The sequence below is a fragment of the Chanodichthys erythropterus genome, chromosome 8 (genome assembly GCF_024489055.1).
Source record: "Chanodichthys erythropterus isolate Z2021 chromosome 8, ASM2448905v1, whole genome shotgun sequence".
In the NCBI taxonomy this organism is placed as follows: Eukaryota; Metazoa; Chordata; class Actinopteri; order Cypriniformes; family Xenocyprididae; genus Chanodichthys; species Chanodichthys erythropterus.
The window spans coordinates 40,582,316-40,610,202 of record NC_090228.1 but is presented as its reverse complement, the minus strand read 5'-3'; the positions used below and the strand labels follow the sequence as shown (position 1 = coordinate 40,610,202).

The 27,887-nt window shown below is 38.3% G+C and overlaps 1 protein-coding gene across 2 annotated transcripts; it reads left to right on the top strand.

The window, feature by feature from the left end:
• Position 1: 1 nt before the first annotated feature.
• Positions 2 to 27,887, top strand: LOC137024938 (NACHT, LRR and PYD domains-containing protein 3-like). 2 transcript variants are annotated; one of them, XM_067392896.1, is made up of 9 exons: positions 2 to 1,772; positions 7,671 to 9,480; positions 9,638 to 9,811; positions 12,184 to 12,357; positions 20,441 to 20,614; positions 26,525 to 26,668; positions 26,774 to 26,820; positions 27,027 to 27,097; positions 27,177 to 27,887. In XM_067392896.1, exons 1-9 carry the CDS (start codon positions 134 to 136, stop codon positions 27,237 to 27,239), a joined length of 4,296 nt encoding a protein of 1,431 aa, XP_067248997.1. In that variant the 5' UTR covers positions 2 to 133; the 3' UTR covers positions 27,240 to 27,887. The 2 variants fall into 2 exon arrangements, with proteins under 2 accessions (XP_067248997.1, XP_067248999.1); XM_067392898.1 differs by lacking the exon at positions 27,177 to 27,887 and having other exon boundaries at positions 26,974 to 27,084.

Below are 27,887 nucleotides of genomic sequence, written 5' to 3'. Positions count from 1 at the left end.
TCTTTGGGCGCCACCCCGCGGGGTCCTGGATGTCCTAAGAGAATCTTGGGAGGACGGACCGTCTCAATCAAAAAATGAAATTCAGTATGTGCTGGACTTGAGAACAAAACTCCACACTTTGGGGCGGCTATCTATGGAGAATTTGTTACAAGCCCAGGACAGACAGTGCCGGTTGTATGACAGGGGAACGAATCTACGTAAATTTGCACCGGGAGAGAAAGTGCTTGTATTACTTCCCACGTCAAGCTCAAAATTACTGGCGAAGTGGCAAGGACCATTTGAGGTCACACGACGAATTGGTGATCTCGATTATGAGGTAATACGGTCCGATAGGAGAGGGGCACGTCAGATTTATCACCTCAACCTCCTGAAAAAGTGGAGTGAGGCGGAATCAGTGATGCTGGCGACGGTGATTAGCGGAGAGGATGATCTTGGGCCAGAGGCGAATGTAAAAAAACAATCCCTCGCTCTGGCCCCAGGGGGAGATCACCTTTCGCCCTCACAGCTCACTGATGTTTCTAAATTACAGGCTGAGTTTGCCGACGTGTTCTCTCCCGTACCGGGCCGTACGGACCTCATTCAGCACCACATCGAGACCGAGCCGGGCGTGGTGATTCGCAGCCGGCCGTATAGGTTACCTGAACACAAGAAAAAAGTGGTTCAGGCAGAATTAGAGGCAATGCTTGACATGGGGGTAATAGAGGAATCCAGCAGTAATTGGGCGAGCCCGATAGTTTTGGTTCCCAAAACGGACGGCTCAGTGCGGTTCTGCGTGGATTATCGCAAGGTGAATGCAGTGTCGAAGTTCGACGCGTATCCAATGCCGCGTGTGGACGAATTGCTTGACCGGCTTGGTACAGCTCGCTTTTATTCGACACTGGACTTAACTAAAGGGTATTGGCAGATCCCCTTGTCTCCGTTATCCAAAGAAAAGACCGCTTTCACGACGCCGTTTGGTTTACACCAATTCGTGACCCTTCCGTTCGGGCTGTTCGGGGCACCGGCTACCTTTCAGCGACTCATGGATAAAGTGTTACGGCCCCATGCTGCGTATGCGGCTGCCTATCTGGATGACATTATTATTTTTAGTAATGATTGGCAGCGGCATATGCAGCATTTGAGGGCTGTACTGAGATCGCTGAGAGGAGCTGGGCTCACGGCCAACCCGAAGAAGTGCGCAATTGGGCGCGTGGAAGTAAGGTATCTGGGCTTCCACTTGGGATATGGACAGGTGCGTCCCCAAATTGATAAGACAGCAGCGGTTGCAACCTGTCCGCGTCCCAAGACCAAAAAGGAGGTAAGACAGTTCCTCGGGCTGGCGGGATATTACAGAAGGTTTGTTCCTAATTATTCGGACCTCACCAGCCCGTTGACTGATCTGACTAAAAAGGATGCACCAGATACGGTCCAGTGGACGGAGCTGTGCCAGCAGGCCTTTACCCAGGTGAAGGCTGCTTTATGTGGCGGGCCGTTACTTCATTCCCCTGATTTCTCTCTCCCTTTTTTGTTGCAGACAGATGCGTCGGACAGGGGGCTGGGTGCAGTCCTGTCCCAGGAGATAGAGGGTGAGGAGCGGCCGGTGCTGTACATTAGCCGCAAGCTCTCCAAGAGAGAGGCTAAGTACAGCACCGTGGAGAAAGAGTGTTTAGCCATCAGGTGGGCCGTCCTCACTCTCCGCTATTATCTCCTGGGGCGGGAGTTCACCCTCTGTTCGGACCATGCCCCTCTGCAGTGGCTCCACCGCATGAAGGACACCAACGCGCGGATCACTCGTTGGTATCTTGCTTTACAGCCTTTTAAATTCAAAGTGATCCACAGGCCGGGTGTTCAGATGGCTGTGGCCGACTTCCTCTCCAGAAATGGGGGGGGGGGGGGGGTTGGGGGCTACAGGCCGGACGGCTCCCCGGCCTGAGTCGGGCGGTGGGGGCATGTGGCGAGGGGGGCGTGGTTTAGCGGGTTCTGCAACAGGAGGGAGCGTCAGGGGAGGCGCGGTGATTGAACGGGTTAGATGCAAATTACGAACACCTGTTTCTCGTTCCAGTAATTGGCGTGGAGACAGGATAAAACGCCAGGAGAAGCAGGAGTGGAGGAGAGAGAGAGCCTGCTGACAGTCGTGTATGCCGTCCGGACTATTGGAGTGAAGCCCGTCTTCGGATGTGGAGAATTGAAGTGTGCGTTGCACCGAGCTTTTGTTTTGTTGTGTTCTTTGTGTGACATTTTCTCTTTGAGAAAGAATAAAGCGACTGTCAGCAGCTAAAAGCCGATCCCTGTCCTCTTTCCTCCCACAACTACGAACTTTACCACACCTATTTTCCAATTACTTCCTCTGCCGCAATCCTTAACACTTATTTTCTTACTTTACTCTTCAATGTCTTCAATATCATTACCATTTCACACATATTGTTATGGCACAATTCTTTAAAAAGCTCCCAGTGCCACAGACACACCAGGCTCTTCACCTTACCTGTGTCTCCGTCCCCTTCTATACGTAACACCCAGTTGGCTGCATTAAATTTCCATCTTGGAATTCTCTCCACCAAGGTTTGGATAAAGTCCACACCAATTTTACACCATATAGGATAGTGACCTTTTCCCATTGTACTTTGTTTATTTGCATTCCATTCAAAATTTCTAGCTAGATTTTCTGACACTAGAGTAATATCTAAATCTGATTTACACCCATGGGTTACATCTATTCTTGTAAAACATCCTGTAACGAGGTTCAAAGTTCTTAGGGAAGGAAGAGGACAGGGTCAGCTTTGACTGCTGACTGAGGCTTTATTCAGATTATTCAATCACCAACAGAAGTCTGTGCATCAGCACATAAAACAGAAACAATGTCACAAAAATAACTTTCACTCCGGTGCAAACGTTCCAAACGGCTTCAGGCTTCTCTCAGTCAGCAGGCCTTCTCTCTCTCACTCACTCCTGGTTCTCCTGGCGTTTTATCCTGTCTTGACGGCAATTACTAAAACAAGAGACAGGTGTTCGTTATTTGTGTTTAACCCACTCACCATGCGTCTCCCGACTCTCTCTCCCGCTGCAGACTTCGCTGAACCACGCCCCCCTCGCCACACATCCATTGTTAATACATACTAACCGTCCCCAATCTAACCCCAATCAGCCCATTATAATCTGTTGTAATACTCCCCCATAGTGTATTATGGGCATTAAAACCACCACACCATATTACTTTCTGATTTGTGTTACCATTATATATTTTCCAATACTTCCTTACTTATCTTTTCACATGGATTATAAAAATGAATTATTTTAATACTATGGCTCCCTTCCTAGACTATCACTAACACCTCCTCAGCTACACTATGTTCAACATCCCTATAACATATGCATCTTTAATTTCTCATTAATCATACCCACCGAAATATCTTCGATCTCTAGATACTTTTCCGCTGCTTTAATTATAATTCTGATTCTTTCTGTCCTGCTTTCAGTTTGTGCTGAACAGTTCACTACTTCAGCCATAAAAGTGACAAATGCAACATTTCCGTCTTGTGTTGAATGATTTCTTTACTTTTGTCTCCTGATTCCAAATTCTCTCCTATTTTTTTTAGAGCCTCAGAGTATGACAATCCTTCCTGTATTCTGACATTTTGAACTTGAGCCACACATTTCCTCTCCTTGCACCCTCCATATCCCGCACATATTCCCCTCCACAATTACAACACTTGGGATCAACCTCTTGACCACATTTTCCATTCTCATGTTCTCCAATACATGTCACGCACCTCTGTTTGCCTCTGCATGCAGCCTGTACTGACCCAGACCTTTGGCATTTATAACATCTTAGAGGTGGGGGTACATAGAGCCTTACCAAAAAGCCCATAAATCCCAAAAAGACTTTATTGGCAGCTTTTCCTCATCAAAATGAATCATCACAGAGAGGCTGTCTCCCCTTTCATTATTCCTATTGCATTTTAGTATTTTCACGTCAATCACTGCAGCTCCCATAAGGCAAGGCAAGACAAGGCAATTTTATTTGTATAGCACATTTCATACACAATGGTAATTCAAAGTGCTTTACATAAAAAAAGAATAATAAAAATAGAACATAAGGAATAGAAATAACAGTAAAAACAGAGAATTTTGCTATCTGGATGGAAGAGCTAGGAAGTCTCAGGGAGTTTGTTGTTGTTGTTGTTGTCGTCCATCAGAGTTGGATCTAAACTACTCCACACCAAAGGGGTATTTTTATAATTCTTTAATTATAATTATTTAGCCAGTTTTATTAATTTATCAACCGGAATATTCCCATCAACACTTTATTTTCCGTCAGAGCGGATCTAAACGGATATCCGTCAGAGCGGATCTGCACGGATCTTCCTTGCACCGGAGGGATTACCAAAATATTTGCCAGGTAGCTGTGCGTTTAAACAGTACCCTTCCAGACAAATCTTCCTGGACTAACTCTTAGAGCTGCATCCAAGGATAACATGGGATGAGTTCAATCAATCCTACCACCACAGGAAATTATTAAAAAACAACTTACCTGTGATGAAGGATGACCTCTCAGTCTCCCAGTCCCGTGTTTCTTGGGAATATCCTGGACGAGCCAGTGATCAGTTAAGAAACAGGCCTAATCAATTTCTTCCTAATTCTCCCAGCTCTTTCAACCAGACAGCAATAATGCATTAAAAGTCAGAATAACAAGATGATACATAAAAGATATAAAATACATTAAAAATGAAATAAAAACAGGAAAAGGAATTAAAAGAATAAAAAGATAATACTCATAAGACATAAGACCTCTCAATCTTTTCAACTGTTACCTCTGTGGGGATCCCGTTTATTACTCTCTTAACCCATTTCTTTTCTTCTTGAACTGAACAAATCACATTTTGTCCCATGATCAACTAAACTCCTAGAGCCTTTTTTGTTGTCTACTATCCTTACAATATCTACCATCTATCAACTTCTTAACACTTTCAACCAGTTCTATCACTTCCTTCATTGTTATAGGTAACTTCAGCGGATTAATGATACTGAACAGATCTGTTTTCAAATTTCATCACTACCTTATACTCTTCTTTCCTTCTTCTTGTCAGAAGAGTTCCATTTTCACTATCGGTTTCAGTTTCTTTTTCGCTTTTCTACAACACTCCATTGATTATTTCCATTCCCGCCTTCATCCGTGTCAAACATTTCATCCTCCATTTTCCAGATTGCTTCCAGAATCTACTCCACTTCCTACCATGCACTCTCCAATCACTGATCATCTGGTATCGTTTAAAGCCCTTTGAAGCTGCACTGAAACTGTAATTTTGACCTTCAACCATTTGACCTGGACGCCATTGAAGTCCAATATAATGAGAATAATCCTGGAATGTTTTCATCAAAAACCTTAATTTCTTTTCGACTGAAGAAAGAAAGACATGAACATCTTGGATGACATGGGTGTGAGTAAATTATCAGGAAATTTTTATTTGAAAGTGGACTAATCCTTTAAAGATGAACAAAGTTAGTGTTTTGAAATGGCTAAGTCAAAGTCCTCATCCTTAATCCAATTTAAATGATGTGGAAGGACCAAAAGCAAGCAGTTTATGTGAGGAAACCCACCTACATCAGAGAGTTTAAACTTTCTGTACTATTTTCTGTACAGAAATAATTCTAATATGCTGATCTGCTGCTCAAGAAACATTTAATGTGTACAATTGTACAAAATATTTGTGTACAATATTTTTTTTCAGGATTATTTGATGAATAGAAAGTTCAAAAGAACAGCGTTTATCTGAAATATAATCTTTTGTAACATTATAAATGTCTTCACTGCCACTTTTGATTGATTTAATGCATCCTTGCTGAATAAAAGTATTAATTTCTTTAATTTCTTTTCAAAAAAATAAAAATAAAAATTCTTACTGACCCCAAACTTTTGAACGGTAGTGTATAATGCTACAGAAGATTTGTATTTCAGATAAATGCTGTTCTTTTGAACTTTCTATTCATCAAGGAATCCTGAAAAAAAAAGGACACAACTGTTTTCAACATTGAAAATAATCATAAATGTTTATTGAGCAGCAAATCAGCATATTAGAATGATTTCTGAAGGATCATGTGACACTGAAGACTGGAGTAACGATGCTGAAAATTCAGCTTTGCATCACAGGAATAAATTACTTTGTCAAATATATTTAAATAGTACACAGTTATTTTAAATTGTAATAATATTTCACAATATTACTGTTTTTTACTGTATTTTTAATTAAATAAATGTAGCCTTGGTGAGCAGACGAAACTTCTTTTAAAAACATTAAAAATCTTAGTGGTTCCAAACTTTTGGACTGTACTGTATATATTTTGTCTTATTTGTTTGATTGGGTTCTCTTTGTCACTTTTAGGACTTATGATGATGTTTTGGGTCATATTTATGCAGAAATATAGGAAACACTTCTAAAGTGCAATGGCTTTTTTTTTTTTTGATCACTTTTTACGCATACTTGAGGGTCAGCGTACATATGTGTAACACGAATTTTGCCATCAGAAGAGTATGTGCACCACCGGATTTTTGTAACCGTGCATGCTTTGTAAACACAGGTCGCACATGCGCTTTTAGGGTGTACTCACACTAGGCACTCTGAACCGTGCCCGAGCGCATTTGACCCTGAAAGCCCGGTTCGTTTGACAAGTGTGAGTGCTCCGTGCCCTGGTGCGGTTCGTTTAGCCGGCCCTGGCCTGCTTTGATGAGAAAAGTATACCCAGGGCTTGACTTATCCAGACAGCACCACTACACAATTTTAAACATTCAAAACTCAAACCTCATTTATGTCCCTGTTGCACAATTTTATTTTAACATTACATAAAAATAAAGACCAAATACAATTCTATTTTGTTATCTTTACACTAAGTAATGTTCTATTTATTAAAACCAAGAATAAATTCAATCAAGTTAGTGTTTTTACTCATTTTTACATGTATTCCAAAATAATAACTAAAGGCAGTAACATTTTAAACAATATATATTATTTTTATACTAATATTCAGCTTTTCTTTTTAATAGTAAATTTATTTTCAGCAGTCATCAAGCTTATACACAGGGGTCACAGACACAAAGATGTACCTTTGATTTCACCACACTGATTGCTCACTAAAAACCCAGCAGTCATCATGTTTTCAGGCCATTTCGAGTTTGATTTTGACATGACACAAAGCGGTGATATCAAAGTGACAGTTGTTTACTTACTTTTTAATTAGTCTTCCAATTAAAGCCACCACTCTTCATTCAGGCCGATTCGAAGAGAACCCGCACGAAAACAAGAGGCAGGATTTATCGCACGAACCAATCATGTCCAATCATAACTGATTATATCCAATCATAGTGCAATTGAGGCATTGCCTCCTTTCACGTGACTTTCCTCCATTCATTCTCAATTACCACCCACTAAACCCCCTGATAATTCCCCCAGGAAACGCCCCTGATATATATATATATACACACACACACACACACACACACACACATATATTATATATATATATATTTGAATTGTTTTTGTGCATGTGAATTAGGTTTCATGAATATAAATTTGGCTATGCAAGTGCACATCATATAATTTGTTTGAATTATTATTGGCTTTATGTTTCCATTTAAAAATCACACATTTATGCTTTGCTTTTCCTATATTTTTTCTATCATCAATCTTTTATAACAGATTTGATGCTGCAGAAATTTTTGAAAACTCACAAAGCCAACATGAAGAAGGAAGCAGAACATATTTTTGAAGGCAAGAAAGAAAATGACATGCATCTGAATGATGTTTACACAGAGCTGTTTATCACAGTGGGAGATATTAAAGATGTCAAACAGGAACATGAGATTCTGAAGACTGATGATATCAAGACCCGGAAATCACAGGACAGACCAATAAAATGCATTGATATATTTACTGAATTGAGGAAAAACAATGAGAAAAAGATTGTGCTGACTAAGGGCATCTCTGGCATTGGGAAAACTGTCTCTGTGCATAAGTTCATTCTGGACTGGGCAGAAGGTAATGCCAATCAGGATATAGACTGTGTGTTCCTACTTCCATTCGGTGAGATTAACATGATTAAAGATAAAGAGGTCAATCTCCACAAGTTTCTGCTTAACTTTTATCCTGAACTGAAGGACTTAGAGAAATCAAAGTTATATAGGAAATATAATCTAGCATTTATATTTGATGGACTTGATGAGAGTAACTTATCACTGAATTTTAAAAGTGAAAATCTGTCGAGCGTTGAGGAAAAATCCTCTGTTGATGTGCTGTTTACAAGTCTGGTGAAAGGGAAACTGCTTCCATCAGCTCTCATCTGGGTGACTTCACGACCAGCAGCAGCTAATCAAATCCCTCCTAAACATGTAGGTTTGTTCACAGAGGTAAAAGGATTCAATGACAGACAGAAGGAGGACTACTTCAAAAAGAGAATCACAGATAAGACTCGGGCCTCCAGAATAATCTCGTACATCAAGACATCTCGTAGTCTCTTCATCATGTGCCACATTCCAGTGTTCTGTTGGATCACAGCCACAGTACTTGAGAATGAGAACAATGCAGAGAACATCATTGCAACACTCACTGAAATGTACATTCACTTCCTTCTAATACAGCTGAACATGAAGAACCAAAAGTATGATGAAAAAGAAGAAAGAGAATGTGAAAAACACTTAGAATTAAATAGAGAAATTATTTTAAAGTTAGCAAAGTTAGCATTTGAACAGCTGAAGAATAAAAATGTTTTGTTCAAAGAGGATGATCTGAAAGAATGTGGTATTGATGTGAATGCCGGCTCTGAGTTTACAGGAATGATTGTTGAGATTTTTAAAAAGCAAGATGGACTTCATGAGAAGAAGGTCTTCTGCTTTGTGCATCGGAGTATTCAAGAATTCCTTGCTGCTGTGTATGTGTTCTTCTGCTACCTCAAAAAGGATATGCAGGAGCTTCAGTTTTTTTTTGAAGATCCGCAACAAAGGGCCAGGCATAAGCTTCTGTTTTTTTTTAGAAAGATCTTCAAAAAAGTCCAATTGCATGACTTAATGAAGATGGCCATTGATAAAGCAATGCAGAGTCAGAGTGGACATTTGGACCTTTTCCTACGGTTTCTAATGGGCATTTCACAGGAATCCAGTCAGAACCTGCTCACAGGGCTGTTCAAACGCACTAAAGACACCACAAAAAGCATCATAAAAATAAGTGCACACATTAAACAATTACAAAATGAGTCTGTCCAAGATGAAGCTTCAGTCAACCTATTTTTCTGCTTACTTGAGCTCAAGGATCATTCATTACATGATGAAATCCAGAAATACCTCAGTTCAGATGAACATCCAGCAAGAGAACTCTCATCTGCAATGTGCTCTGTGCTGGTCTACAGAATGCTGATGTCAGATATGGTGTTTGATGAGTTCAACCCCAAGAAGTTCACATCACCAGCATACTACACAAATCTTGTCCCAGCTGTGAGATGCTGCAGAAAAGCCCTGTAAGTAATTTCATTCACTGATATTTTTATTCTACATCACATTAACAGTTGAATGCCAAACTAAGGTATGAAATATCTTCCTTTCATTATGAAATGTACAATCTGTTTAAGCAATAAACTTCAGAAAATAATCTGGATAACCATTGTGTTTTGGCAGATTTGATGGCTGTGGTCTCTTAGATCGAGATTGTGAAATTTTGTCTTCAGCTATTCAGTCATCAAACTCCCATCTGACAGAGCTGGACCTGAGTAACAATGACCTGATGGATTCAGGAGTAAATCTGCTCTCTGCTGGACTGAAGAGTTCACACTGTCAGTTGAATATACTAAGGTTTGACTTTTTATATTTACATTTTTATATTTATACTTATTCTGACCTATTTATATTGACTTTGTTTACTTATTCACTGTTCAAACCTTTCATAACTATTATTAGCAGATAATACCCTGTAGGGCTGCCCTCGATTTAAGATATTTCTAGTCAACTTGTTATTCTAGTCGTTTATCCACACTCTGCACAAACATTTGGATATGTGCCTAATAATAGCGCACATTTATTTAGGTTAAAGTTAGTCATGTTGCTACTATTAACATGTTTAAAATAAGCCATATTTACTGTGCAGTATGAATGTATCAGTGCCATTTTCACTGATGACACAAGCAAGAGAAGCAGTGGTTCCTTAAAAAAAACAATCAGTAAAAAATCAGGGTTCCCACACATTCTTGACAACCTGTATAGTATGTGCAACAGCAAAGAGCTTGTTTACATTTTAGACAAGTCAAGTTGCGATACTGAACAGGACTACATGGAGATGCCAAAAAACCCTAAACCTCCTTGACCTGCATATACACTGAAGTACACCACAACATACACAGGACAAATCCAAACATTATCCTGTATGAAAACTATGTGAATGTACTGAAATGTGTCTGTGCATAAATACAATGTGCAATCAGTGCATCGAGAGTGCTCATACATGATTTGTTTGCGCATCAATATAACAGACTCACTCGTGCTTAATGTACAACTCCTGTACGTCAACGCAATCATCTTTACTTTGATTGCAATCCTCGTCCATCAAAACTTTCATAGCAAGAAGCTGGTTTGCTTTATCCAGCCGAGAAACATAGTTTTCATATCATCTGGCCATACAGCGGTGGGATGTTTCAAAGTTCTGTTCAGATAGGAACAGCGCGATGTGGGAGGGCTCGCGCTCTTCAGATACAATAACACAATATGAGAAATAGTTTGTGTTTTAAAGCAAAACAGACACTGAAATGAATAATTCTCTCTGCCATCTCTGATATAATCAACATGGACATTTAAAATCATCTAACTTGCTTGACAATTTTGACATGCCTCCAAAATGTTTTGCGTTAAATGCATAAAATTATTTTAACACGTTAAGGATTTTGAATTAAACGCATGCACGTATTAACGTGTTAACATTGACAGCACTAATATATACATACACACACACACACACACACACACACACACATATTATATATATATATATATATATATATATATATATATATATATATATATATTCACAAAATATTAATCACATATTAATCTACTTAATTTTTCCCTCCTCTACAGTTATTTTTTAAAGTTAGATATTATAAACAATATAACAAGAAAAAAATCATAAAATTATAATTAATGCACGTTTTCCCATTATTTTTTTGTATTTGTGTGTATCAGTATTGGTATATTTTTTTTCTGCAAAACAATAATTGAATCTTTGTTGACAGAATAAGTGTAATTCACCTTTATTCCACAAGGTGGCAATGTTTGATAAACAATAATGAAGTGACATTTCATTCAGAAATGATCAGCAAAACATTAAATGGCTCAGCAAATTTACCACAGGGCAAGTACTGAATGCAATCAAATATGAGGGTCACTGTCACTTGACGATGAATCTGGTGAAACTGTCAGCGATCAAAATATTGATTTTGAAAATATTAAAAATAATTAGAGAATATGTTTGAGATCGCAAATGGGCTCATATACACGTATTCTCAAAACTATCATTGGTTGAATGTACTGGGAAATGAGCTCTAACGAGGACAGTGAGATTGGCATAAAACATCTGCTCAAACTGAATCCTTCCAAGCTTTAAAAAGGTAACAAAATGTGCTTTATTTTATTCTTCTGTATTTGTTACTCTGATATCAGGGGGGTTTTATATTATCGCAACGGTGGTAGCGGAGGGTAGAGATCCATCCGTGATGGATATAGATCCGGGTCGCTAAGGACCCGAATATTTAAGAATGATTGGCAAAATATTCATGCATTTAAAGGTTAAATGTCATGGAAAATTTGTATCATTTTTGTTGTCCAAGTCTTCTCAATGTTTTGTAAAGAAATGGAAGCCTAAAAATGATTTTCTTCTCCATTTCCTCTTTTTTTTTCTTGATTTTCTTCTTCTGAATATTCTTCACATTCATCATTTTCTTCCTTTTCATTTTCTTTCTTTTTTATTTTCTTCACTTCTTTTACTCCATTTTCTATTTGCTCTTCTTCTTTATCTTTTTATTTTTCATCATCATCATCATCCTACTCTAAAAGCGTGTGGATGTTAGAAACTGTAAAATGCACAGACTTCCAGATGTAAATATCAGTAAGATCAAAAAGATCGAAAGATGTTAAGATGAGTTTTCATTTTTCTGATCATTGAATGTTTTGTTCAGAATGGCAGGGTGTAGATTGACTGGTCAGTGCTGTGAAAGTTTCTCTTTAACTCTACAATCGTCAAACTCCTCCCTGAAAGTCCTGGACCTGAGTAACAATGACCTACGGGATTCTGGAATAAAGTTGCTCACTGATGGACTGAAGAATTCACACTGTCATCTGAACATACTGAGGTTTGACTTTCACATTCGCTCATTCAAATTTTTCTATCAGTAGGTGTTCTGTAGTAATCAGAATTCAGTTCAGATTTTGAGATTACCAGCCTAATTTTATAATTCCCAAGTGCAGTTAATAGAGAGATGTGAAAAAATAAAAAATAAACCCACTAATGGTCAATAAATTAAGCTAGGTGACATGACAAGACAAACCAGAAGGCTGTTCCATAAAACAAGAAACTTTATTAACCCTTTGAGCGGTACAGTCCCACATATGGGATTTTTATTTCTGTGCCCCTGGACGTACAGTCCCACATATGGGATTTAGAACATTCAGCAACATCACATAACTGGCAGATTCAAACTGTGCTTTCTCACTTTGGCTGTGAGATGGGCACAGCTCTTGTCATATATCACAGCTATGCAGTGTTTTGAGCCACATAATGTTCCATTAAAACAATACATTTAGAGTTTATAAAATACACACTGATGTCAGACATTAGTGGAAGCAGCAATAACAATCCTTTCAAATATAATTTGCTGACATTTATTCATATAAGACACACATAATGGGCCTAAGTAACTATAAACTTTACTCTTATTATTCCTCCAGTTCACCAGCCACTTACTTGCTTATATTTCGGGAGAAACTGATGAATTCACATGTAGTAAATCCAACTGACAGGACTCTGTGAACTGCAGCACAAACTAAGATGACATCCAAAACACACTCACTTACACATATTTGAGAATCGGAATAACATAGTTGATGACATGCAAGCAAGTTTGCGAATATTTTTTACATAAAAAATGAAAAACAAAATAATAGTGATCCATATATATATATAATATATATATATATATACACACACATACACACAGCATAAATGAGTATGCCTCCTCTGAAACTTAACAAATTCAGAAATTACTCTTTACTTAGAAGACATGTTAGGGTTCCTTAGAGATATAATGTTCCATCAAGTTTGCTTAAACAATTATTATTCAGGAAAATAAGATTTTCTTATCAAAGTGCGAAAATGTTGTTACTAAATAGAAATATGTATTATATATATATTATATTGATTATATATATATTGATCAACAGGTAAGTATGCTGAACCAAAACATTTGAAGAGAAGTTATTTCTTGACAATTAAAAGTGTTATATAGCCCAGTGAATCATTCTCAGACTTAATGCTGACAACAATGGAACCACTTGGGAGAAAACTGTCAGGAGACTTATTTCTTAGCACAAAAGAGGACAGTGGTACAAGAGGATTATCAAATCAATACAAAAATTCAAAAACAATGGACTTGTGACAAGACCCCTGAAACAATCAGGCCTTTTTGCTAATCAAAGAGCAGGACAAATACCAAGCAAGTGTCTCAGAGCCAGAAAAGCTATGAAAAGAGTAACTGTTTATCTCAGAGTAAGATTCAGCCTGCAGAAGTGACATGCATGGTTGTTGTCCACACTGGAACTACCTAATAAAGTCAGTTAGCCTTTCCAAGGCTCATATATACAAAATATAGATTCTGTGAATCAATACTCTGGTCTCATGAGACTAAATCAATCATTTTGGTCAAACAGCATCTAAAATATTATGGTGTTGCTTGAGAAGGAGTACAGTGAGAAGTGCCTGGTTCCCACAGTTCAGTGGTAGTGAAGCTTTAATACAGGGATGTATGAGTACTGAAGGTGTGAGGGAGTTGTGCTTTATCAATGCTATCATGAATTTACACACCACTGTGTGATTTAATACACAAACTTGAAACAGAAGATGTTACCCTTTCCTCATTCCCTATGTTGTTGGGGATTCTCTTCAACATGAATGTAAAAATATATGCATTCTCCCAGGGTGAAAAACCTTTTTTTTTTTTATCTAATCTTAACAGTCTTGAGCACCTGGGGGGGATTCTGTAGAGCAGGGATGTCCAAACGTTTTCTGCTAGGGGCCAGGTGCCAAAAAATTTCTGTTGTCTCGGGCCGCATGTCTGTAATAATAATAAAAAACTATTATTAGACAAACTAATTTATTATTGCCATTCATTTGTTTTTACTCATATTTTAAATATGCTATTTTCTAAAAATGCTAAATGCTAAGTATATATTTATATATGCCCCTTGATATTATATAAATTTATAACCAAGGAATCATTACAATGTATTGCTTTCAATAATTGTTTTACTCACCATTAACTTTATTAATGTGAACAGTGATGTTGTGCCTTGGATTTCAGAACTGATGTCAAGTCAGGAGTAAGTCGCGTTGTAGAGATACGAAGCAGATCACAGAGATGGCTGTCAGTCAGACTGGCTCTCAGTGGACTCTTGTTCATTGTCATCAGTGAAAATGTTTGCTCACATATGTATGTGGAGCCAAACAGGCTCATCATCCTTTGTGCATGACGTTTGATCAAGGGGAATCTTTATGGTTCCAAACTCTTGTAAAACTGAGGCAGGGGAAGAAGCTGGTGGTGGCTGCGAAGAGAATCATCGCACTGCAGTTCTATGAGTTCCAGCTGTACATTCTCTTGCACTTCTTCTACGTTAACAGAGTGATGTCAGCACTGTCGAATATTTATCCATTTTTCCAGGGATGTTGGAGTCTGAAAAACTTGAGATAATTTCGGACAAACTAGGAAAGAGTACAGCATTGCGTTCACTGATTTGTCTCTCAAAAAGTCTTAGGCTACGTCTACACTAATCTGGATATATTTGAAAACTGAGTTTTCGTCTAAAAACGCTATAATTTTCAAACGTTTTCCAAAAGTTGCTCATCCACACTGAAACATATGAAAACGCTTACATCCCCCTACTGCGCATGAGTAAAGCTTCGACCTGAGTTTTTTAAATGGACCGACAGTGTGGTGGAGTTGTTGCTGCGAGTAACACAGGAGTATAAAGTGGCCAAAGCAAGCGAGAATGTAGACTGGGAGATGTGTCTTGGCTGAATTGGTCATATGACTGCATCACATGACTAAAAATGCGTCATCGTATTCAAAAGCCTCCGTTTTCACAGTCCACACTATGACGCGAAGACAGCGTTTTCAAATGTATCTGCTTTGGAGAGCGTTTTCCAACAGCTATGTTTTCGTTGACTTAGAACACCATCTCAGTGTGGACGGAAGGCCAAAACAGAGAGAAAAATATACGTTTTCAAACGAAAACGTATTAGTGTGGACATGGCCTTAGCTTCACAGCAAAGGATTTCAAGTGCGCATACATTTCCGATATCAGCTGGTCCTTGCCCTGCAGGCTTTTATTCAGTGCGTTCAGGTGACTGGTCAAATCAACTAAAAAAGCAAGGTCTGCCAGCCAGTCAGGGTCATTGAGTTTATTAACCCTCTGGAGTCTGATTTGGGGCTTGGAGAAGTTTTGACATGCCCTGACATTTGTGCTTTTTTCAGTTGTTCATAAACATATAAATGACAAAAGTGTCATTACACTGTATTCAGCACAAACTAGGCTTTTTGTTCCACCATAATATGTGAGGAACATGTATGTACATGTTTGTATTTTTGAAGGAATAATGTTTATGCATGGTTATTGAAAAAACAAAAAACTTAAGTCACTGAAATAAGGCCAAAGAAAGTATATTAAATCTGTGTTCACAAGACTTTTGGGTATTGGAGGTTGTAGGCTAGAGTGTTTGCTTCAGAATTATGTAAAAATTATGCTGCCTACTCCTTCATATAAAACAATATATTGAAAAAAAAAAAAAACCTCTGTAATAATGTCTCAGCTCATCATAAACAGCAATACTGTGAAATATTATTACAATTTAAAATAATGGTATTCTATTATATTCTTTAAAATATAATGTATTTCTGTGATGCAACGTGTCTGAACAATTATGTTACCTCTATGGCATTTCATATAGGCTTTTAGCTTAAAAGCATGCACATTTGGAGAAATATTGATGGATTCTTATATATTTGTGTCAATTTTCTATACTGAGAAGTAATATTTATTGTCATCACTATGAGTGCTGGATACTGTTTTTTCAATTCATACTTGCAGCCAGAGGGCGCTCTCTGTACACCTTTAGGCCACAAATTATTCTAAAGAAGAAGAGATCATTTCAGGAATGGTGTTTTTAATTCATACTTGTTGCCGGAGGGCGCTCTCTATACACCTTTAGGCCACAAATTCATATAAAGAAGAAAAGGAACTAGGAACTAACTGCATGTCTTCTAGAGATCGCTAACCATTGCTTTAACATCCAAATAAACACTTTTCAAGACAATAAATACACGATTGAGATGATGAATGCATGTATTGCCTCTGAATTTGCGTCTGAATAGCACTTGCTCCGTGGGCGTGGCCGCATTAGCGGGTAATGAGCTGAATCACAGACTTCTGACATGGCTCTTTTTTCATACAGTTTACATAAACACAGAATGTTTGTTTTCGATTTGACTTGCACGATTTAAAACCTGACATTTAAACGTGTCTTTAGACATAAGTGTCATTTTTTTGTCATTAGTATTCATAAGTTACAGTTCATTTTCTGAGAACTATCAGATTGGACTTCGTTCAGAGGGAGAGGAGAGATCACGCATCATGTTAGTTTTCTTTATTTTACAAAAAGCACAACATTGTGTTTTTACTCTGAGTGTACACAAATAAAAGAAGACATTCTATAGTTTCAATTGATATATTACTTATGTCTCTATGACAAGAAATTATGTTTTATAAACGTAGTTCAGGAGGAACAAGTCAAATAAGATACCCAATCATTACATCATCTTAATCATTACATCATCTCAACCAGCTGTCAACAATCTGTAATCAACATATCTACCCAATCGGCATGAGTGTTCGGGGTGTTCGGGCCGATTACCGAGCTCGGAGCCCTCTCCCCGGACAGCACGCCAAATACGTTTACCAATTAATTAACCTGACTTATTTGTAAGTGTGAACTCGTGAAATGACGTAGTATTTTAAGTCTGTTTTGCTGCAATGTGAAAAAAACTGCAAAATGCGCCGGCGCATTTTCAGACCTCAGGGAGTTAAGTGTCAGATTTTTTTCTTTCAAAAACAGATCAATTTCAGGCCAGCGAATAGAACCGCTATAGAACAGAGCCACGACTCAGCCACCGCACATTGGAGTGATATAGTACGTCACTGTATTCTGCATCAATATTGGACAAAAATGCTCAGAATTCTCTGTGGTTGAGCGCTCTTGAACGAATCAAGTTTATAGTTTTCACCACAGTGGTCATCACATCGTCCATCTGGATGGCTTTGGCTCAGAGTACTTCCTGGTGTATGATACAGTGTATTTTTACAGCCTCACCTTCACTTTCGCAAACTTTGTTGCATACCATGGAAGCCATTCATTTCCACTCGCCGATCATGGATGGCGCTCCATCCGTTGTAATGCCACAGAGCTTGGCCCAAGGGAGATTCATGTTATCAATCGCATATGATACGGCTTCAAAAATATATTTTCCCGTTGTTGTACTCTTAATGCTCTTCATATCCAGAAGCTCTTCTGAAATGCAAAAATTACTATCCACACCTCGCAAAAAAATTAACAGCTGTGCAGTGTCTGTTGAGTCAGTGCTGTCATCGCACGCAATTGAGTAAAAATCAAGCGTAGGTACTTTGTCTGTCACTTGTTCTTTTAGATTTGCCGACAAGTCTTCAATTCGCCGTCCGACTGTGTTTCTCTGTTTTTAAAATCTTGCATCTCTTCTGGGCAAATTATAGTGGCAACTTTCATCAGACACTCCTTTACAAATTCACCACCTGTGAAGGTTTTCCGTGCCGTGCTATTAGGTGAGCTACCTCATAACTAGCTAATGTAGAATTTTCCTGTGCTTTATTAGCACAAAAAAATTGTTGTTGTTGAGCTGACAAGGCAGCTGCCAGTTGTTTCACCTTTTGATCACGCTCGGCACCAGTGTACGATTTGAAGGACTGATGTTTTGTTTCATAATGTCTTTTAACATTATATTCCTTCATCACCCCGACGAACTCCTGGCAAATTAAGCAGACACATGCTGCGTTCATGTCACCTCGTATTTACCGGAATCTTGAGATGTGCAAGACGTGACGTTATATTCTGAGCTATTCACGTCCTTTTGGTCCCTGGACTGGGAATTATGCATTTCCATGACACCACTATGAACACCTAAATGAATCTACAGCGGTCAGGTGGTACAGCGGCCACGTGGTACATGTGGGAGCTCTCAGAAAACTCCCAGCTTACAAGCTGTAATTACGAGCTCTACGAGGATGTGAACGCTTTTTACAAGCTAGAATCTCGTAACTACAGGAATTTCAAGGCCGCGTGAACGCACCTACATTTCCCGCTGACCTCAGTGAAGAAATATTAATTTCCCCAACGTGTCTGAAACCTCCTGCATTCACTTTCGATTTTCCGTTTTCTTTGTTGCGCCATGACTCACCAGAGCGTGATCAACAATAATTTGTTGGGTTTTTTTAGCCCTATTACGTCATGCGTGCTGCATTGTCTGTATGTTATAGCAACAGCCGATGGTTATTTGGTGTATTTCATCTATTTTTCCCTATGACGGGCCAGATTCGTATAATTTTCAAAAATCCCTGTGGGCCATAGTTTGGACATCCCTGCTGTAGAGAGTTGAACAACAGTCCCCATTAAAGATCAGGGCATTTTAAGGAAGTTGTCATCCAGGAGTTAAACATGACAGATGTGACAATCTGTCATGAACTTGTACACTCAGTGCCAAGAAGTGTCAGAGCAGTATACTTAAAATTATGGAGGACATACTAAGTACTACAATATTATACATTTGTTGAATTAAATATAGGGTGTAAACATTTCTGTAATCCTTCATTTTAAATAAAATTGGCTAATTTACTTAATTTATGGATATTAATGACATTTCTCTGTTTTTATTATCTCTGTTTTCAATCGCTTTGTCTCAGTTCTTGAATGAGACTTATTTCTCAAAACAATTAGTTCAGGTCTCTGAACAATTAGTTTCAGATTTAGATTTCTTATTAATTTAAGCAAATTGCATGTGTTTTAGCACATGTGTGCAAAAGAATAAGTACAACTGTCTACAATTTGCACAATAACTAAATGCACATGGAGTTGGAGTTTTCCCAGCACAATCAGTTCCATTTTTTAACAAGGAGGAATGTCTAAATCCCTAAACAGCAACACCAGTTCATTTTTGTAGAAATCATAGACTGTAAAAAAATATGGATGTAGTGTCCGTGACGTCACCCGTAGATTTCTGAAGAGCATTTTTTTAAGTGAAAATGAGGCCACTGCAATCTTAGCAGAGTGTCAACACACGTCACTCTCGGATAACTAAAAATGGGCACAGAGGCTGGACATGGTTGGAACTGAGGTGCCATGGTTAATGAAACCACACCCACCTAGCTCGATGTGATCAGAGCCGTTGACCATATTTAACGGCTCTGGACGTGATCACGTTAGCAGGCAAAGGAGCTATATATTTATCTTAGATACTATCTAAAATATTAATATTCTAATGATATATCTTATCTTTATTAGTTAATAAAGATACGTTTTATCATTAGAAAGTTCTAGGTTTACTGTCAATCTCTACAAATACTGTAGAATTATAGGGCAAAATGTCATATCTAATTTTGTGATGTCAAGGGCAGTAAAGCTGTACAACATATCCTCAACATATCAAAAAACATTTGTAACAACAGTGGTCACTAATAGTAAATAAATTCAATGTTATGACTCTGATCTAACATCAAAAACACAAGTCATATGTATTTTTTGAAAACATGGTCACTTTATAGAGCTGCATTCACAGATACGAAACAAGATGCATAGAGAAAAGCTTTACTTCGTAAAGTGCACTACTTGATGATGGATCATTTTGTTCATGAAAAAACACTCTTTCCTTTTGATGAATGTGCCGAATACTGGGATGTTGGTCACACACTGTGCAAGTCAAGCATTTATAATCCTTGATTCAGTGTCAGACAGCCAAAGAAAATACCTTTTTCTTTTAGAAAGTGGAGATTTTCTCTTTTACATCTTTCATTTAATGAAGAAATGAAATTACAAATGAATAAGGAATAATGAAATTACAAAAACTACTTTATTTTTCTGTTTAGATTGGTCATCTGTAATCTCACTGCTCAGTGCTGTGAAAGCATGTCTTCAGCTCTAAAATCATCAAACTCCTGTCTGAGAGAGCTGGATCTGAGTAACAATGACCTGAAGGATTCAGGAGTAGAGTGGCTTTCTGCTGCATTGAAGAGTTCACACTGTCAACTGAACATATTAAGGTATTTAAAAACACTGATAAATATTTACTATAATCAAACAAAACATGTCACTTTAAACCCATTCTTGACTTTTTGAGTGCTTCTAATGTCAGTCCGAGAGGTATCTGACTCCTCCATAGACATCAATTTAACCACCAATTTCAAGGTCCATTGTTAAAATAGTCAACATGACTGCAGTGGTTCAACCTTAATTTTATGAAGCAATGGGAATACTTCTTGAGCGCAAAACCAAATCAAACATAACTTTATTTATGAAATAATTATAAACATACCTTTTTAATCTTCTCTTCTGTGTTATTCTCATGACTATGCATGTTCAGCGATTCCAGGTTCTTTGTCAGAACACCAGCTCAGTATTGGCAGGCGCTGTTCACGTAATCAGCACAACACATGTCTGTGATGCTTGGAGCCGGCCAATAAATAAAATAAAATATTTTTTACATATAATTATTCAATTTCTGTAGTATATCTTACTACATGTTAAATAAACCTAAGCTACTGCACCTGAAAAACTTAAAGTTTATTTAATATGTATATTTTTTTCTATTGTATTTTTCCTATTGTTTGTCATTTCCTTTTTGTTCCTATTTCTAATATCAAAAATAAAATAAAATTGCCTGCCTTGCTTTGTTACAGAAGACTGCCAGTCATGTGTGTAACGATTGCAGTCAGCTTGAATGGCATTTGTTTTATATTATTTTGGTTGACTAAAATTGGGAAAAAAATCTATATACATTTCAAGGTTCACAGTGGTATTTTTTTCTTCAAGAACAATTAAACTGTCTACCACAGTCAAATAGAAAAAGTAACACAAAACAATGTAGTGATTTCGTACAGTTATTAATTAATTTATGAGTTAGATATATGAATATAATAAAGCTTTAGGATTTATTATTATGCATATATCGACCCATGGGGGAATTAAACATATATTGTGAATTAATTACAATGAATTATAATCAATTACATACATGATTAGTTGGTTTAATAATTATTTAGAGAAACCGTTGGTTTGCCCAGCAAACCTTTAGCTCCTCACAGAATTATTGAAAGGAAGATTTTTCTCTGGCCATGAGAAAGACTTCCTATTCTAGCATCCAAACGTAAAGCAAGGATATAGGATCGAAACGTTACAGTGACCTGGTTTTTGTTGAAGGAGCAAAAGAACAATCGAGCATGAATAATGTGTTTAATATATGAAAACTACTAGTACAGAGATTATGCGTCTAAATATATATACAAGAATATACACATATGAACAAGGATGGAAGTAAAGACAGGAAAAGAGAGATGGTCAAAGAATGGCAAATTACAGCAGTTAACCCTTTGAAGAGCCAGCACAGAAATCAGTTTAAACAAATTTCAGAGAAATTAATACTGGCATATGGTTCAAGTCGGGGTGCAGCAGAGTTTCAGTGCGCTTGGCTTGGTTGGTCCTTTCCGAGAGGGTTTCTCCGGCGGGGTTTTCAAACGAGTTTAACTGACGCGTAAGATGACAAAGAAAAATGAAGAGAGAGAGAGTCCAAGGAAATGGTCATCCCGGGGGAAGCTGAACGCGTCGTGGCAGCGTTGTCGCCTGAGGCAGTTCAGTGGCAATCGAGAGACGATGGGGAGACAAAGGAAAAGCTGCGTGTTATTGCTTTTATGGAAAACCAAGCTAACACACCTCCTGAGTTGGAACGGCCAATAGATGCGTAGCCTTATTTGGTGGGCAAAGTTTCTTTGTCTTGTCTCCTGGCTGAATTTGCATAATTTATGAGTATCAGATCAGATTTCGAGATGGAGTGCTTTCTTCACAGTATCATTAAACAAATAGAACAATGCATTTAACCGCCATGTGATATACATAGGTGAATGAGGCGTAGAAATCGCTTTAAAACGAATCCAAACTTGACAGATGAAAAAAGGCATATAAAAGAAGTTTTGGTTTACAGACAAGTTTATCATTAAAACTAAAACTAACTCAACTATAGTTATTTAAACTAAGTCTCAACACTAGGAAACATGCATGCCCTTGACATACATGACGGGTACATTTTGGCATAGTTATATTTTACAAATACAGTCTTCAATGCATGTTTGTGTGTCTGTGTGTGCGTGGTGTGTGTGGTGTGTGTTGGAATGTGATCTGGCACTTTGTCCACATGAGGGGCTCTTTGATCTCCCAAGAGCTAGAAAATTGGGCCCTCTGTTTTACCTCGGAGGGTAACAAAGGTGCCAGAATGTCTGTTTTTTCTGGACTGGCCAGAGCCAAAGTCAGATTAGAACACAGTCCAGCATGCGAGAAGCATTCTGAAGATTCCAGATTTTATTGACGGTCCTGATAAGTGTGCATATGCTACAACAACTAAAATCGAATTGCACATATCAAATTGAAATTTTGTTCAAACTTAATTTTTAATCGAATCGTGTCCTCAAGAATGGATTTGAATCTAATCATGAAGTACCAAAACAAAAAATTTACAGCCCTACAGTTAATGCAGTGGTTCTTAAAGTGGGGGGCGCAGGCCATCAGCAGAAAAAGAAAAGAAGAAATAAAACTGTAAACAGCCAACAGACAAGAGCAACAGTGAACGCTCAACTGGCTCATCAAGGACAGCTTGTTAATGGCATATGTGCGATGTGTGGATTTTAAGCCACTAAATGATGATTTACTATTTTTCAAATACATCCCCAAAACAGCAACATCTGATAAACGTTTTAAGATTCTTGATTCGTACATGATAGAGGCTGGGATTAAATGGGAAGACTGCATGGAAATTTTCAAGGATGGAGCACCAAAAGCGCAGTGGATGCACTGCAGTATACATTGTGAAGCACTTGCATCACGCCAGTTAAGCCCTACCTTAAATTATGTTTTTTTCTGAAATTGTTATCGCGGTCAACTACATCAAAACCAGACCATTGAAATCACAACTTTTTTCTGCACTCTGTGAGGAGATAGGTGCCAATAACACAGCCTTGCTGTTTCACAGTGAAGCGAGATGGCTCTACCATGGCAAAGTGCTGTCCAGAGTGTTTGAGCTCAGGGAGCAAATTCTAATTTTTCTGCAGAAAGAAGGCATGAACAAGCTTGCCAGCAAGTTTGGTAATGAACATTTTCTAATGAAGCTGGCATATCTCAGTGACAAGCTGAATCATCTAAACTTCCAGCTGCAGGGTAAAGACAAATACCAACCACTTCTGACAGACCAAGTCAGCTCATTCATCTGAAAACTGGAGATGTGGGGCAGGAAACTCAAGCAAGGAAATACAGAGCCTTTTGAAATTCTAACAACTTTTTCCAAAACTAACAAGATCACAGAAAGCACTGTGATTCCATTTTTTTTAAACACATCTCTGCTCTGAGAGGTTATTTTCAGAAATACAACACTGTGCAGTTCGACTGGGTGAGAGATCTATTCACTGCTCCAGCATCTGATGATCTGAGTTCCTCCGAAGAAGAGAAGTTCATTGAGATGATGTCTGACTCAAGCATGAGACTTTGTGAATTCTGGCTTGGTGTGGAGAGGGAGTTCCCACTGATAGGTCAGAAGGCTGTTGAAATTCTGCTCCCCTTTACAACATCCTATCTCTGTGAAACAGGGTGTTCAGCAGATTTTTTCACAGGTTTAAAGGGGAGCACGACCAAAAAAGTGTGAGAACCACTGGGTTAATATAACATTTCCCATTTCAGGATTAGCAAAATAATTGCAATAGTGGCCAAATCTTCAAGATAGCAGAGATGGGTGAGAAGGGTAGTGGTTTTGCCCCCTTTTGCAATCACTGTCCTGCAGACTGGTGATTAACGAGTAATTTTTTGTGGAATCAAAAATACCACACTGGGAAGCTCACTTTCTTGGAGTGTGGGTAGTGTCTGGTCTGTCATTTCCGACGACATGCTTTTATGCGCCAATAGCAGCTGCATGCTGTCACAGATCCACCATATCCTCATTACATATCCCATCATCCTCCCTGGCTTTCACCTGTACACACTTCACCCCCTGCGTTCCATTCAGAGGGCATCCCTATGCCCTAATCCCTCCTAAGGGTTTACCCTCTGGAGTGAGAGTTTTGAAGGGATGAAGAGTATAGGGGTAAAAAACCCCCTCTTTTTTAGGAACGCACTTTCTGCATCATCTTAACAAGACAATCAAGGAAGAGTAGATTGTGCAAGCGGTGCCCTTTGTTTAACGTTAGTTTATTTATTTATTTTTGATTTATCGCACCATATTGTATATTGTGTATATTGTGTGTATTGTATTTGAAACATTATAGTAGTAGTATAGAAAAATACTATACATACATTTAAAGGTAAAATCGAACTCCTAACCTCCTGTACCCATTCTGTGACGTCAAAGAACTTCCCTGTGCAAAGGATCATGGGGGCCCGAAGTGTCCATCAGTTGTACCCTTCGAAGTCCTTCATTCCGAAGGGCCCTTTGAAGTGGCCAGTTTTGAGCACTTCGGTTTGGAACAACCCTTCAATATGGCGGCCGTGATTTTTTTTCACTCCGAAGTGCCCTATCGGAGGGCGATATATCCCGTTTGAAACACACACCCACCATCACCTTTCCAGAGCACTAATCATGCACACCTGCCCCTCTTCAGGATACTCATCAAGCTGGCTTTATAAACACACACCTCACCTCCTTCCAGTGTCTGGTCTCGTAAACACCCATATATATATATATATATATATATATATATATATATATATATATATATATATATATATATATATATATATATATATATATAAAATTAGAGGTGTGCTGTTATCGGCGTTAATGTGCTGCGTTAATGTGAGACTCTTATCGGGCGATTAAAAAAAATATCACCTTTAATCTATTCTCAAAGTTGGGTTGGGAGCTGGGTCTATACTACGCAAGCTATGATGACTTTCACCTTGATATTTTAGTGCGGATGTATACCTAGCCGAATTGACCCTTCGCAAAGACCCGCCCCCCTTAGTTACTGTTGCTTTGTCCGACAAGCCATGGCACTGTCACGCCACACACAGTGATAAAGAGGATACTGACAACACGTCGACAGACAAGACAGAGCAGGTTACTTATGATAATAAACAAAGTCCCAGCTTTAAAACGGTGTAGTTTTTTTTAAGAAATTCAAACAATAGAAATAGTTTTGTTGCTCTTTAATGTGTTGTGACCATGGTCGTGAAAGATTGCTGTAGCGCCTTAGCTCAAGAGGCTCGTAAACCGATCATCTCAAACATGAATGAACATGAGAATCAATGTTGTTTCAAACACGGAAAGATGTCAATATACACAATGTTTCAAGTTTAACTCCACGAGGTTAATCTTCTAACTCCTGACTACTTTTCGGACAAAATGGCGGAATACTTTTAGTCATTATTTGGGTAGCACACATATTCTGAATGTTTTCGAATTCTGAATGCAAAATTCAAATGAGCCATTTTAATCTAGATTAATCTAGATTAAAAAAAATTATCTATGCCCACCACTATATATATATATATATATATATATATATATACATATATACACACACAAATATATATATATATATATATATATATATATATATATATATATATATATATATATATATATATATAATATACACAAATATATATACACACACACACACACACACACATTCGACCGCTCTACTAGATATCTCTACTGTTATCCAGCAAGCACAAAGAGTGACTGTCTAATGAATAGTTGTTTTTCTCAATTATTAGTTAGAAGGTAATATCCATGCTTTTCCAAATAACTTAACTGACTTTAGGCACAGTTTATATTGTTTTTAAACTACTTGACTGAATTCAGTAAAGGACTTGAGTTTGAGAAAACCTGAGTTCAACTGAGTGAACTGCACTGTGTGACAGTGATGTGTGTTTACCAAACTAACATCATATGAACTGTTACTGTGTGTGTGTAGGTTGTCTGGCTGTATGGTGACAGAAAAAGGCTGTCGTTACCTTTCTTCAGCTATAAGTTCAAACCTGAACTCATGTCTGAGAGAGCTGGATTTGAGCTACAATCACCCAGGAGAATCGGGAGTCAAGCCACTCGACAAACTCAAGTATGCTGAGCAGGAAGAGTCACACTGCTGTGTTTGTGTTTGTCTCTGTGTATTGACTATATCAGATGTGCAGAATGGGAATGTGACGCTGTGTGTGTTTTATAGTGTGGATCATGGAGGAGAGTTCAGGATTACAGCAGGACTACACAAATGTACGTTTTATCTCTCTCGCATACACACACACACGGACAGATTTAGTGATTTGGGGGCCCCAGGCAAAATACAGGAATGGGGCTATATACAATTGTACACATTTACTATCTTGAAGTTCCTTTCACTGTTGACATTTTGTCCCCACAACATAGGGCTTGCCAGGACACACATTTAGTGATTGTTGATTTTCTCGTTGTGTGTTCAGATGCCTGTGATCTCACACTGGATCCAAATACAGCAAACCCCTTTCTCATTCTGTCCGAGGAGAACAGAAAGGTGACACACGTGAGATAGAAACAGCCGTATCCTGATCATCCAGAGAGATTTGATTATCATCTTCAGGTTCTGTGTACAGAGAGTCTTTCTGGACGCTGTTACTGGGAGGCTGAATGGAGTAGAGATGCTGATATATCAGTGACATACAAAGGAATCAGCAGGAAAGAAGACAGTGATGATTGTGAATTTGGATTAAATAAAAACTCCTGGAGTCTGTTCTGCTCTAATGACGCATTCATTGTCTGTCACAATAATATGTTTACTGACACATGTGTCCCTTCAGGCTCCTGTAAGAGAGTAGGAGTTTATGTGGACACGTCAGCCGGCACTCTGTCTTTTTATGGTATTTCTGACACGCACACACTTACACACTTACACACATTCACCTCCACATTCACTGAGTCACTCTATGCTGGATTTAGGTTGTTGTCTTATGACTCCTCAGTGTCTCTGTGTCAGATTAAAAATCCTGTGAGCAACAAAAGAGACATCACAAACCCACCCAACTGAAAGAAATACTTTCTTGTTATATATTGTAGTACTGCCAGTTGAGTAGTACTGTGCCAGTAGTACTGCCTGGATGAGCTCTGACTAGGTCTGTGTGTTCATTTATTTAACACAGACTGTGTAATTATGTGAAATGGATTTGGTGTTTTTTTTAAATTTGTTTTTTATTTAAAGGTCCAGAATTGTATGCAATATCACAATGTATGTATGTTCAGTGGCCAGATTGATGGCTGGCCCACCCAATCAAAGCTGGCAGAATATAGTCTATATTCTTGAAATAAAA